General features: G+C 43.5%; 1 protein-coding gene across 2 annotated transcripts; it reads right to left on the bottom strand.

Annotated features, from left to right (window-relative positions):
* Positions 1 to 9: 9 nt before the first annotated feature.
* LOC309679648 (transient receptor potential cation channel subfamily V member 2-like) lies at positions 10 to 12710 on the bottom strand. Of its 2 annotated transcripts, none has more exons than XM_082493018.1 (16): positions 12591 to 12710; positions 10603 to 10892; positions 9816 to 9949; positions 9320 to 9472; positions 8476 to 8616; positions 7690 to 7988; positions 7058 to 7234; positions 6455 to 6613; positions 6229 to 6324; positions 5653 to 5723; positions 4794 to 4959; positions 3984 to 4050; positions 3589 to 3896; positions 3078 to 3196; positions 2178 to 2272; positions 10 to 1323 (listed from the first exon to the last, which is right to left on the bottom strand). In XM_082493018.1, exons 2-16 carry the CDS (start codon positions 10839 to 10841, stop codon positions 1193 to 1195), a joined length of 2355 nt encoding a protein of 784 aa, XP_082349144.1. In that variant the 5' UTR covers positions 10842 to 10892; positions 12591 to 12710; the 3' UTR covers positions 10 to 1192. The 2 variants fall into 2 exon arrangements, with proteins under 2 accessions (XP_082349144.1, XP_082349145.1); XM_082493019.1 differs by having other exon boundaries at positions 1220 to 1368.
* Positions 12711 to 13225: the final 515 nt, after the last annotated feature.

Below are 13225 nucleotides of genomic sequence, written 5' to 3'. Positions count from 1 at the left end.
TGACATGAGGTCATGAAAAACAAGAGTTCACTTGCATGGCAGTGAGGTCAGCACAGTGCTGAGTGAAATGTAATCAGGAATTTGATAAGGCCTTATAGTTCACACTGATCACGTCTTCTCTTAGTTTTTGAGAGAGGCTAAAGCTCTGAAAACATGTCCAAGGATGAACACTTTCAATTAAGTAAACTTGCTATATTGACAGTTTACAGAAATACTATGTTGTTATTTTTAAATATAGGCTGAAAGTGAGACAGTTCATTTTTATCTCTTTTCCACAGTTTAAAGTACACTTCCCATCCTGCCTGAGGCAGTGTGCACATTACAAAAAGCAACGAGGTCCTTGTAATCGTTTACAGCAAGACAGGATGCCCGCTAAGACGGACAGGAAATATTAACTGCACAATGCATTTTGGCCCATCTGTCCCTCAGAAGCCCTGGGCAGGATTCTGCTGCTGTTTTCTACAGAGACAAAGCAACCTGCAAAAGACAGATGTTTCAGAAATTCACCATGTGAAATTACAGGAAAGTCCAGGAAATCCACATCACTTTTGTGCTCTTAAGCAAATGCGCACATCGTGCAAACGATTTCATTATAATACTGTAAAATGGGAATTCTGAGGTGGGCTAAACATCAAGCACTGCAGGTACTGACACAAAGGCTCAGTATGGCCCCTGATGACTGAAGACTCAGTATTTGTCCACTCATGTCTCACACCAACAGTGTTTTGCACAGAAGTCAACTCCATCCTTAGTAACTTTTTTATGCCTCTACAACACTCTTTAATCCAAAGCACTTCAGTGTAGTCTCTTGTGACAAAAGAACAACAGTCAGCCCATTCTTGGACAGATCATTCCATCCTTTGCTTCCCTATGGCAAGCAGCATTATTTCTATACAGCTCAGAAAGCACTGCCTTCCCAAAGACCACTCCCCACTGCCCCTATGATCTCGCTCTCGCTCTTGTACCTTTAGACATAGTAATAAGAAAGTGTCAGGCAGAGAAAGTTGAGTAAAAATAGTTTCTTCAGAGGAAATTAATGATTAAAGTGCATGAAAATATTTCAAGCCACAGGCTGAACCACAGTCTTCGATGAAATGCACTTTGATACTGATAAAGCCTTCAATTCTTCCAGCCACTATAGGAAGAAACACTCCTTTGAAGATGGAAGCAAGGTTGCAATCCAGAAAACCTCCTAAAGGTTTCTGGTTTGTCCCTCTAGAGGCATCATCTCAGTTGCTGATAGCTGGGGCTGCAATAGTGACTGTTCCTCTGAAACAGCTGATCTCAGTTGTTTCTGTGGCATCCGCTTCCATGATCTTGTCTCTATAGCAGGAGACATAAAAACAGCAGCCCTTTGTCAGCAGGAAGCTGGCAAAGGGATCCAGTTTTTAGAAGGGTGCAAGTTTAGGGAAAACCCAACATACATCAGATAGTATTTTAAGTGTTGGAACCTCCCCAGTCCTAGAAAACTGGCATCTAGGAAGAACCTAGGCTGGAAGAGCAGGAGGCCATGTTTAAATCCAGTGGAGCTTCTGCCCAAGTTCTGCCAGGCTGAACAAAATATTTCTAGAGAAAGTAACAGCTCTCCATTTTTTAAATCCAGTGGAGCTTCTGCCCAAGTTCTGCCAGGCTGAACAAAATATTTCTAGAGAAAGTAACAGCTCTCCATTTTCCACACAGAATTGCTTCCCGGGTGTAACAAGGGAAGCAAACATTATTATCTTCAGCAGAATTTGACAAAGTTGCCAGTGTTAATGCCCTGGTTTGTGCTATAAAAGCCCTGTGATTTTAACACTTGCAGTATGAGTGGGTGTAAATTTTACATTTGCTAGAAAAAGCAACATACATTTGGGCTACTGAGTCAAAGGGAAGAACAGCCCTTGCTTTTCTCGGCGGTGCTTCCTGTTCATTTCTACTAGAGGTAAGTAGGAATAGCATCTCCTTCATTCTCATTATCTGTTCCCAAACTCTGACCAGATCCATACCTGCTCCAATTCTTTATTTTCTCAGCTCACAAGTGATGCTGCTACTATTAGGGATACTGTGTGGAAGCAATTTCATGAGCTAGCTGGCCTGCCTAAAATTTCTGTGATCAAAGACATAATAACACACCAAGAGTAGTTGCTGAGCTGGAAGCTAAAAGGATACTGAAGACCTTTCTTCATGATTTAATTTACCTTCTGGATTTATTTCTGAATCACTGGTGTTTCCAGGGTCTTCCTTAAGAACTCCCACATCCTTTGCCCAATTCGTCCATTTGATTTCTTCTACTCTGGAGAGACAAAATGCAACAGACACTGATGCATGGAGCACAGCATTTCAGTCCAGATTTCATTGTCCTGCAGCATCTCAACCCAGCTCATCCTGCCAACACAATCCTAATGGATTGGCTGTAGTGACAACATGCTACAGAGCTTTTGAGTAAAGATCTTTTAAGCTCCACGAGGTGAATACCTTCTTCCCCTGCATATTGTGTGGTGGTCTACGTTGTTTTATTTTAAAATACTCTAGTTCCTCCCAGTGAACATACTTAATACAAAGGAGAAGATTCCACTTTCTATACATGCTCCATAGCCTGTAACACCCTGAAGTCACAGAAGCGCTGCCTGCAGTTCGGTTCGCCAGGTGGGGAAAGGTTCATCTGCTCTCCCAGCCCCTATATGCGAGGAAGAGTGCTGCCCCCTCGTGTTACACCCAAGTTGCATGTTCCTGAGAGAAGGTGCCACCAGCCTGCATCCCACCCACCACAGCCTGCTCTGGGCACAGCTATACTCGCAGCAGCAACGAAAGCATCATTGCAGACACACTGCCACCATAACCACTTGCACAGATGTGGGTTAAACAGGACATCTTTTGGTGACGGCATGTCTTGGTGACAATGCTGGTGGCTCAACTAGCTCTCAAACTTCCAGCACTGCAATCACCAACCAGTTTGCATGTACCCAGGAACATGTGGTTGAATCACTCCATTGAGTCAGTGCTGAAATTCCCCGGGGCGGATCAGGGCTACCAGCTTATGAATCACAGGAACCCGTTACTAGGCTGGAGTATAAGAGGTAATGGTACATCTGTCTTACCTGAAACACCATCTCTCATCTTTCTTATTGAGGCCCACTGACATGAAGCAGCCAGATCTCCTCTTCCCACCCTGGCGCCACAGCCAGGCCTTCTCTATTTCTAGAATAGCAATAGCCCTCTGAAAGAAGAAGTCCATGTTAGAGAGAAAACAGGGCATACAGAGCCCAGCCCCTCTTTTTGATTAAATCTTCCCCACTCAGCAGCTACTCTGACTTAGAAAATCACTTTGGAACTCAATCCCAAAGTGCTCCTTAGCTTAATAGTACCAGTTGGTTACTCTCTCAAGTTACTTATGCACATGGATCTGGACCAGCGGGTAGCCATGCAAACAGCACAGGTTTTAAATACATCTAAAAATGACGTTAGGATTTACCCCCAGAGTGGCAAATTTATCTAAAAGAAGTTTATAGCTGGGCTCAGGACAAAGACAGGGACTGTCATCTCTGATGTTAGGAGACTCAAGCAGGAGTTTGGGCCACAACAGAACTGCCGAGCAGCACCGTCTCTCACCTGCAGCTTCCAGACGCTTTTGCTATAACCAGAAATATCTGTGACAGTCTCGCTCATGAGCGCAATCAGCATGTTGAGCAAAAGAATGTAAGTGAGGATCACAAAGAGAAGCAGCAGGAGCATGACGAAGTATCTGAATCTGGCATGTTCGTGGAAATCAAGGTCGCCCATCCCAATGGTGATCTTGAAGAGCTCCAGGGAGACACTAAGCAGCCCGCCATACATAGCATGGCTCCCAGCGCTCTCCGTGTGAGCAAGAGACTTGTTCTGAGAGACTGAAGGAGCATCCCCCATCAGCGTTACCAGAGCTATGAGAAAAACAGAATTTGAATCCTCCTCAGAAAAATTTACTCCTTGCAGCCCAACCTACAACGTGATGCTGAGTAAGTTCTTACCTGCAGCAAAGCCAAAGAGGAAGATCACGTAAACCAAGAGGAAACGCAGCAGATCTCTGAGGATAGTCTGAAACACAGATCAGGAGGAAATGCCATTCTTTACCTCACATGAAATCATGAGGGTGATCTCTTGTTCTCACGCATCATAAACCAACCCCCAGTACCAATACTGCAAGCAAGTTGGAAAATGCTTTTATCCAGTTTAAGAAACTGCTAATACATGTTAAATTATTTCCACAGGTAAGTAACATCATTAGTAGCTTAATCTGAGAGTACGACACGAATTTCTTTGTTGCTATGTTTGCATATGCTATTTGAAACAAATAAATATCATGTCAGTTCCCCAGCATGGTTGTTTCCAAATTGTTTCAACACACATCTCTTTCTTTTCTGTCTCCATTGGGTTTCACACAAGTGGTGATCAGAATTCTTCCCTGGCACATCATTTCGCCTGCTTTGTCTTGCCTTTCTAGTCCCAGACTCTTTTACCAATGTGGAAACACTTCTCAGCCCAAGCATAAACAGTTCCAGGGAACTTGCACTGGTTTTGACTGCTAGTTTTGCGTCATTTTATGACAAACAGGTAAGTGTCAGCTGCTCTCACTTGCCATATTGAAAGATGGCAAACTAGTGGTTTGACACAACTGTACTTCCTTTAAGACACTTCTGCAATTTCTTTACTTCCATAGTCAGTACATCAATTCCATTTATGGTTTTCATGATCCTGAGAGAAGAAAAGTAATTGCAGGACTGCTATTAGTTCCTTACACCCAAAAGCTTTTCATACAAAGTTTTTCCCCGAGTACTCACCTTCTGTATCATGACACTGTAGATCCCAGTGCGTTGAAAGCCCCGAGTGTAATACAGCATGTTCACCCACCCCAAAAGTAGGGAGAACACCATCACCGCCACATAGTTTTCTGAACTTGCACCATACAGGACTGCTGACAGCAGCAGTGAGAAAGCCTGGATGAAGCTGGAGAGAAGTAGAATGAGTGACACAGAGACTTACCTCAACAAAAAGGCTCATTTGCAGATCTGTTCTGTTTTGCAAGGAAAAGCAAACACGTTTTACGAGGCTACATGGAGTATATGAAGTGGCAGTTAATCAGACACATAGTTTACATAAGCAAATCCTGTTATAACCAGACCCACAAATTGTTGCAGTTTTGTTATGAACTCGTTAATCTTACAGTATGGAAACTCTGAACAGCTTGATGTAACTCACATAACTAATATTAAAATGTTAACACTTACAAACACATGCACGCACATGCATCTATACATATTTCTCCTCAGAAAACTGAGAAGTTATTTTCCTTTCAACCAAATCTGAGCCATAGTGACTGCATGATTAAAAATTTGAGCTCTTTTTCTAACAACTCTATGTTCTTAACTGTGGAATAATTGAGGGTCTGACCCTCGCTGTGTTCAGCTACAAACCCAAGGACAGACCCTACCCAGCAAAGTCCATTACAACAAAGGGTTATGACACGATGCAGCAAGTAGGAGAAGCAAGCAGGGAAGGGATGGAAAGAGGAGACAGTGGCAGAGAATCAATCTTTCCTGCCCACCATCTCTCTAGTAATGTTAGGGCAACTTAGCTGCACACGGCAGAGAACCAATTTCACCCGTGCTTTCATTGTGCAAAAAACCTCAAGAGACATACATCAAGATCTCAATGCAGCTGTCAGAACACATAGTCTTCAGGGACTGGCGTCTCCTCCGCAAGTACAGACTCTAATAGAGAAAAATCAATGGTAGCCATTCATCAAAACAGCAGGGCATGTTAGGGAGTGTTAGGCACAGCCTACCACTCAGGGGGTTTGCTCCATAAGCTCCTCTTCATGTTTCATTTTCAAGATCCCGAATTTGAGCTATTCATCATTCCAAGATGAAAAAAAGGCCTTATTTATAAAGGGCGGGGATAAACAAGGGCTGAATCATGGCTCAGCCCTGAGTCTTTATTAATAGACTGCATTAAATGCCAAAGATGCATTTTGGTACCATAAATCACAGAAGTCTCTCATAATTACTGTTGTGAGCCTATTCCTCCTATGGCCCTGCAACCTGGCTTGTGCCACCCCTGCCACTGCGAGATCACACTGACACTGTGTCTCAGAGCAGGATTCCATCCTGCCATCCAACTCATGAACATTGGGAGAACCAAATCTGTTGCCTCAATGTCAGTGATATTTTCCTTTTTTTCTTTCTCACAATGAACCTAGGTGAGAGATACCCATACCTGAGCAAAAATTAGATAAATGCCTCCTAGCAAGATAATGATCAGTCCAGAGACCCACAGGAAACCTCCAGCTGTGAACTCCACTGGAAATGAAGGCTGCAAGATAAAGACAAAAAAAAACCCAAACACTGAAGACAGGCAGAGGTAGTGATGATAACCACCCCGCACCTTTTAAACTCATCTCCATCCATTCAGGCCTTTCCAGATAAAAGAAGATTGGGCCTACCTTTACCCGCAAGGGTTGATAGTATGCAATGGCTGTAAAGATGATCATGAATGACAAGTATGAGACAAAACTGAAGTAGAATCTCTTGGAAGCAAATGTTTCCCATTTTTGCTGAAGCAGTTTGTTTAGTGGCTCCAAAACCACCATCTTGTACCGATTCTATGGAAAAACAAACAACAAAAATGTACCCATTTGTCAACAGGATTGCAAATTCACCAGAGGATTGTCTTTTTCAGGGTTGGAGTTCAGTGGCTCCAACTAGGTTATCCCTAAAGGATTATCCAGTCAGGCCTTTCAGTATGAAAAAAATCAACTGTCCCATAAGAAGTTACTTCTGCTTGGCTTCATCAAGGTATTTGGACACACACAGGCTTAGGACAACCACAGGATCAAGAATTTCTCTCATACTATAGATTATCAGAAGCATACCAAGCAGACTATAAATAATAAAATATGCAAATACTTCAATCATGCCGTTCTTTTCCAGAAAAAGGATCATGTGAAACACCACATTAACTTGAAATTATTTGCATAATTATACAGCAACACTATAGATAGGCAGAAAAACTGTTTCTGTCTTTGACTTTTAGTAAAAGCACTCACCGGTGTGTCACTGCTGTACGCCAGAATCTCCAGCACAGAGTTCTCCTCAAAGCTGTCTATAGAGGACAAGTCGTAGAGAGACACATGGATAGGTCCATAGGTCCATTCAGTGAACTTGCGTGACAGGTGCCTGTACACTGGGTCTTTGATCTCTCTTTGGATGATGTGCTTGAAGATCTGAAGAGAAACAGGATGCATACCAGAAAAATGTGTATGTAATGAAGGTGCTGAATGACACAAGTATATCCAAATCACCTTCAAATACAGGACACCTGGCTTTCTGTGTTACACACTCAGATATATCCAAACACCAGACTATCTGGCTAAAAGCAGGCAATCTAACAACACCTTGTATCAGCTCTTCCAGGAACAGAACCAGTTTCAGTCCAGACTAGCTGTCTTGGCTGGGACAGAAAGCAGGAGCAGCTAGCTGAGACTCTGCAGGACCCTAACTGGAGTGACCTGGAGGAGGCCTCCTTTACTGTCTCCTGTGGCACTGCCACTGTCAGCAGCATTACTACGGGTTGGGTGCAAGACGCTCCTATATCAAACCCCACTGCTATGCTGAGGATGTATGCTGCAGTCTTCCTTGTTTCTCAGCAACCCCAAGGATTCCCTGCATTTGTCTTTACCTCCACTTTGCCTGTCTTGGCAGCAAGCTGCAGAGGATTTAATCCATCATAATTCACTATCTCCTCCAGCTTCCACGTTGGGTCAACCTTCACACCTGCCTTCAAGATCTCAATATATGTTGTGCTCACAAACTTGGTGTTCTCCTCGGTGTCATCTGCAATCATCACCAGAGCATGGAGGACTGTGTTGCCCTGTGTATCCTGCTCCTGGAGCCTGGCTTTCTGGTGGGGATTGTTCAGAAGATATTCCACCACCTCAAGCTGGTTGGTACAAGCAGCCAAGGAGAGAGGAAGTTCACCTGGAGAGATTAGAACAGTATTTGGAGGGGAAGCAGAAAGGTGTGAAAAAAAAAATCAAAGGAAAAAAACCCCAACAATTCTAGGAAAATATATTTAGTCTATAGTTTTACCACTGGAACACAGAACAAGTTCTTTCTCAGTATCTCTAGATTCAGAAAGGGTTTTGCAGTAAACAATAGCTCCTTATTTTTTGGAGCAGCTGAAACACTGTCCCAGATCTCTAATTTGACTAAACTAACCAAGTACTTGTCTCTGTCTGAAGCCCCTCAGATGGGATTAAATACATAAAAACAAAGATGATGGCAAATGCTCATTGGACGACTCAGCCTGTGAAAGGATCCTGCCACTCAAATAAGCCAAGAGCTTGATTACAGGACAGTGGAGAAGGCAACCCATGCACAGAGGGGCAAACCCAACTGAGAATTAGCGGCGTCACATACAGTAAGCAATAAAAAAAGCAAAGGAATGTGTTCCACACTGACTCACCAAAATAAAAGTAAACTCCTTCTTTCTTCTTCTTGAAGAATTCACCGTGGGCTCTGGCATGGACATCAGCTCCATTCTCTACTAGAAGTTTCACTAAATCTAGGCTCCTTTTCTCTATGGCAATATGGAGTGCTGTTTGGCCTAAGGAAACAGGCAAAACCTATCACTCGGTGCCACTACCAGAGGGAACAGGCAAAGGACTCTTCAGCAAAGTGCCATTTCAACAACCGCTGTATGTTCTGCATAGCAATCCTGCAGTCTCAGTGCTGGGCAAGGGGCGGGTGGCAACTGATGACTTTCAACAGTGTTCATTGGAAAAGCACGTTGCAAACACTGAGTCAGAAGACAAGCCCCAAGACTACTAGAAATTCAACACAAGACCAGGCAATTACCCCTGCCAGGCACTAAGATCCCAAGCAGCTATGAGAGGATAAAGACAACCATACATGTACATGACTATGCTGCATGTATGCTATTAAAAGGATAACCCAACCAGCAGATGTCATTCTTTAATAGCAATATAGTATTTATTTTTCACTTTTAGATGTGTTTTTCAAGCTTTCCAAAACAAATCCTCTCATATTCCTCAGTTATTAAATTTCTATCATTTCTGTTTTACAGACTGAGAAAAAAGTTGCAGAAGTGAACCGTATAATTCAGGGCTGAAGAGGACACAGACCAGAATAAGAACTAAAAGATGAATAGGCTGTTACTGGGACTGCACCAGAACTCTGGAACTGCAGTGCTGCATAAGCTCCAGTTCCCCTCTTTTCCCTTGTGTCTGTACATCTCACCTGTCTAATGGGGAGGCTGCTTTGACACAGCATCAGAACAGAAACCTTACCTCTGTAGTAACAATCAGAGCATGCCACATTGACAAGTGGCCTGGGATTCTGTGTCTTTTGGTCTATTTCCAGCAAAAGTGGGATTGTGTCATTCTTTCCATTTTTTAAGTTCAACAGGGCTTTCATTAAGCAGGTCTTCCCAGTCTTTGCATCTAGTAGGAAGAGAGTATCAAACAGGTTGCACGTGTACTTTGCACACATCTGTATTACCCAATTCCGTGTGCCCAGAACTTAACTGTCACTGCAGAATCAAATACAATAATAATTTTAAAGGCCTTTCTCAGTATTTAGTCTGCAGTAGAGGCAAAAGCCTTAGGATATATATAATTAATGACATTTCCCTCCTCAGATGAACATTAGGAAAATAAAAGAAGGGGGAGAGACAGAGGGCTGGAGAAAGCAAAAACACCACAAGCAGGTTCCCCTGCTTCTCTCCTACATTAACAAGTACTGCCTCTGCTAACCCTGTTTATGTAGTGTTGAACAGGAATCTACCTGTGTATTCAGAATTGGTGAGAAATTTGGAGGTCCTCCTTAAGTACTCAAGTAAACCATCCAGTGCCTCAGGGCTGCCCCTTGAGACTGCGTTGAAGAGCCTGTCTCTGTCAAAGCGATTGGGGTCCTTTTGGCTATGGAAGAAACACAAAGTGTTATGAAGTTCTGGAGAGCAGAAGACAAGAGTGCGCAATAAGTTCTAGCGGGACAGTGTAAGAAAGGAGGGAGGCAGAAAAGTTTGTCAGAAAAAACAAGTATTTCATTTTTGAGTCAAGGGAAAAATAGAGACAGTTATTTCCCAGAATTCTCTTAAGGGGCTGCTCTTTCCATCAGCTGGAGCTCTTCCCAGATCCAGTCTGATGTGCAACCCTGGAACACATCCAGAGCACAAAGAAAGAGAAGCCCAAGATAGCTGCAGGACCAGAGTCTGTCCCATCACATGGTGTGGAGCACCCTGTGAGCTAGTTTACATCCCTCCCCGGCAAGAACAGTTCAGTTGTATAGGGCTCCACGCTAAGCTGCTCTTACGCCCAACTTGGCTTATTTGGTACTAGTTCAGATATACTCAAAATTCACCACAACACACACCATTAACATACCTTCCAAGTGCAGAAGGAAAGGGCTAATATCTCCCCTTTCTGCCTTTAATTACATCCCACACGTTCCTGTAATATTCCTGTATTGTCACTTTTAGTTTAGACTTTGGTAAAGTTTATAGGCCCCTACCAGCAGGGATCAGTACAGATCAACAGGGATCCCACCCTTGTCAAATATCCAAGTTACTCACTTGCTGACGAGTCCTGGGCGATAGTTCAGATTAATCTTGACTTTAGGAGGAAAGGCACTGCTCTCCTTCTGATACGGTGTCTCCAAGGGCCGTGGCTCTCCTTTCTTTCCATGTCCTGATCTTTCTTCCTTTTTACTAAATGCAGGTTTATCTTCCTGGATGCTGTCATCTGTTTCTAGCAATCCCATCAACCTGTTCCTCTGACCTGGGCTCGGCTGCCCATTTGTGAAGTTATCCATTTCTAGCAGAGATTGCTTTGCAGATCACCAAAGACGTTCCCCAATTGGAGACTGCAAAGGAGACACAATTTGTTCACAAACCTAGAACGTATATGATGCGGCACAGACATAGATAAAAGTGTGTTTATAGGTCCAGCATTCCTACAGTTGACTATAGATTCCTTGAGAGAGACTCAGTGGAACTCTGAGCAGTGGGAGTATTTGAATAAAGGATCAAGGCCTTAATTAGGGTATATCACTGGTGAAGAAAAGTTCAAAAGCAGTTCATGAAATACAGACAACTATTCTGAAGAACATATGAACCCCCTTTGTGAGATGACCTCACCTGTTGGCAGCAGCACAGGCTCCTTACATAAAAGGCAAAGAAAGTGGATCTTTAGGAGACTATGATCATTGTTCTTGTCTCAGTGCAGCCAACACAGCCTAGTCACCAAGTGGTCAAAAAGATAAGATTAACTGTAGGCCTTCTTTGGAACAGTGATAAGTTTGTTCATGTTCTCTGTTGGTAAGCATTATGCTATTTCTACAGGGAAAACACATGCACAAATTATGTTCCTCTCATGCATTCTTGCATTTCATCCTGGGGCTAAATGAATGGGATCTCCCCGATGTTTGAAGCTGTTGCCTATCCATGTGAACACGGGCTTTGAACTTCCAGCACAGGCAAACACAAACCCCAGCTGCCACGTGGACACTCACAGCCCCCAGAGCCTGAACACAGCACGGCCCCCCCAAGAGCAAAGGTGGATCCAGATCCGCTGTATAGAGAGCATCAGTATTCATCAGAGCACCCAGCCAGCCCACTTCTCTCATCTAAAATGTCCTGTACTCCTTTTCTACTCCTGTGAGACAGCTCTGCGTATATATCCGGATACATCTCAGATCCACACCCAATGCAAGCTGTCTGCAGTCAGGATATGACTGCAGATTCACGCACAGTTTGTGCGGCAGCAAGGAAACATCCATGATTACCAACCTGAAGCAGAGCCTTTTTAAATAACTCTGTCTTATTCACATGTACTCCCTCCAAATGGTTAACAGGTTTTCTCTGAAGAGAAATCTCGCTTGCTGGGACTACAGCCAGACTCCATAGCCTGTACCAGCAAAGAGGTAAATTGACACAGCATAAACATTCTGGCTTAGATTAGGATATGGAGAAACATAGTTCTAGGCAGAACGCAGCCACAAAACATCATTATGTGGCTCACAGCAAGAAATCCAAGGGCTGATTTTAAGACGAACCATTATGATAATTCAGCCATTCAGTTTAGTCTGCACTCTAATGACAAACATTCCTCTGCACACACAGGCATACATCCTATAATCCCATTTCAGGCTTATTTCCTCCCCAAAACACTTACTCGTACGTTTGCCGATGCTTTAGAGGGCTATTTGCACTTCCATAATAGTTTGCTTGTGCTTTTCTGTCTTCCTTTCCCCCAAATCATTTCTCAGCTGCGGTTTCCATCTCTCCACAGCGCTCGAGAGAGTTATTTACTGTCAGTCTTGTACGGACAGACTGTCTGGTTTAAAAGCAAGTGCAAAATGGTCCTAAGAAAACAGGACCCTATAATATATACATCAACTTTGTGTGTCCCAAGGAAACACAGAGAGGACTCCCTGTTTGCCAGCTCAACTTTCACTTCTCTACTCAAGAGCTGAGTTGTTTCTTTCTGCAACTTTACCAAGCCATTTTGAGTAGTGCAGCACAGAAAAGCTCTGCTGTCAAAAGAAGAGTACAGCACTTACCCCAAGTTGCCGCAAGCTCCACCCAAGAACTGATCTGACAAGGAGTCCCAACGGATCCTTCAGAAGGTAAATAATCTCTCAGAAGAAACCAAGTCAAATACCAAGAAGCGTTAATAAGCATGAAAGCAGATCCCAAACTATTTACATCCATGGGTGAGAGTCCTCTTCTTCTGCAGAGAAGACCACGCTCATATCAGCACTCTGTTAATGGCACAATGTTGAACTCCTAGTTGGTGGCGGTCCATGAGAGAATCCAGGCTGCCTGAGAGAAGGAATAACCACGGATTATTGTTATTTACTCAACAGTACAGCTTTCTGCAAAGTGAAGAAGGGCTCGCACAGGAAATGACTAGATAGATTTCTCAGTAAAAGAGAGAGCCAATGAGTGCAGTGCTCTTATATGGGAAAGCTGGCTGGCTTTGCAAATTCATAATGCTTAACCCCTGCCTGCACGTATAGAGGCAACATCTCGTGGCTTTCAACAACAGCCCGCTCAGATCTCAAGGGAGGTGGCTGATTTGACCATGACAGTGCTAGAGCCCATGGTTTAGTTGTGAGGTTTGTCACAAGGCTCCCTCAGTTAGTCCCAGGACAAGTGAGTATACATCGAAACATCTGAAGTCAACTGTTTCTGT

The sequence above is a fragment of the Vanellus vanellus genome (genome assembly GCF_965231255.1).
Source record: "Vanellus vanellus genome assembly, chromosome: 19".
Taxonomy (NCBI): domain Eukaryota; kingdom Metazoa; phylum Chordata; class Aves; order Charadriiformes; family Charadriidae; genus Vanellus; species Vanellus vanellus.
Note: the sequence above shows the minus strand (reverse complement) of the source record. Positions and strands in the feature narration are given on the sequence as shown.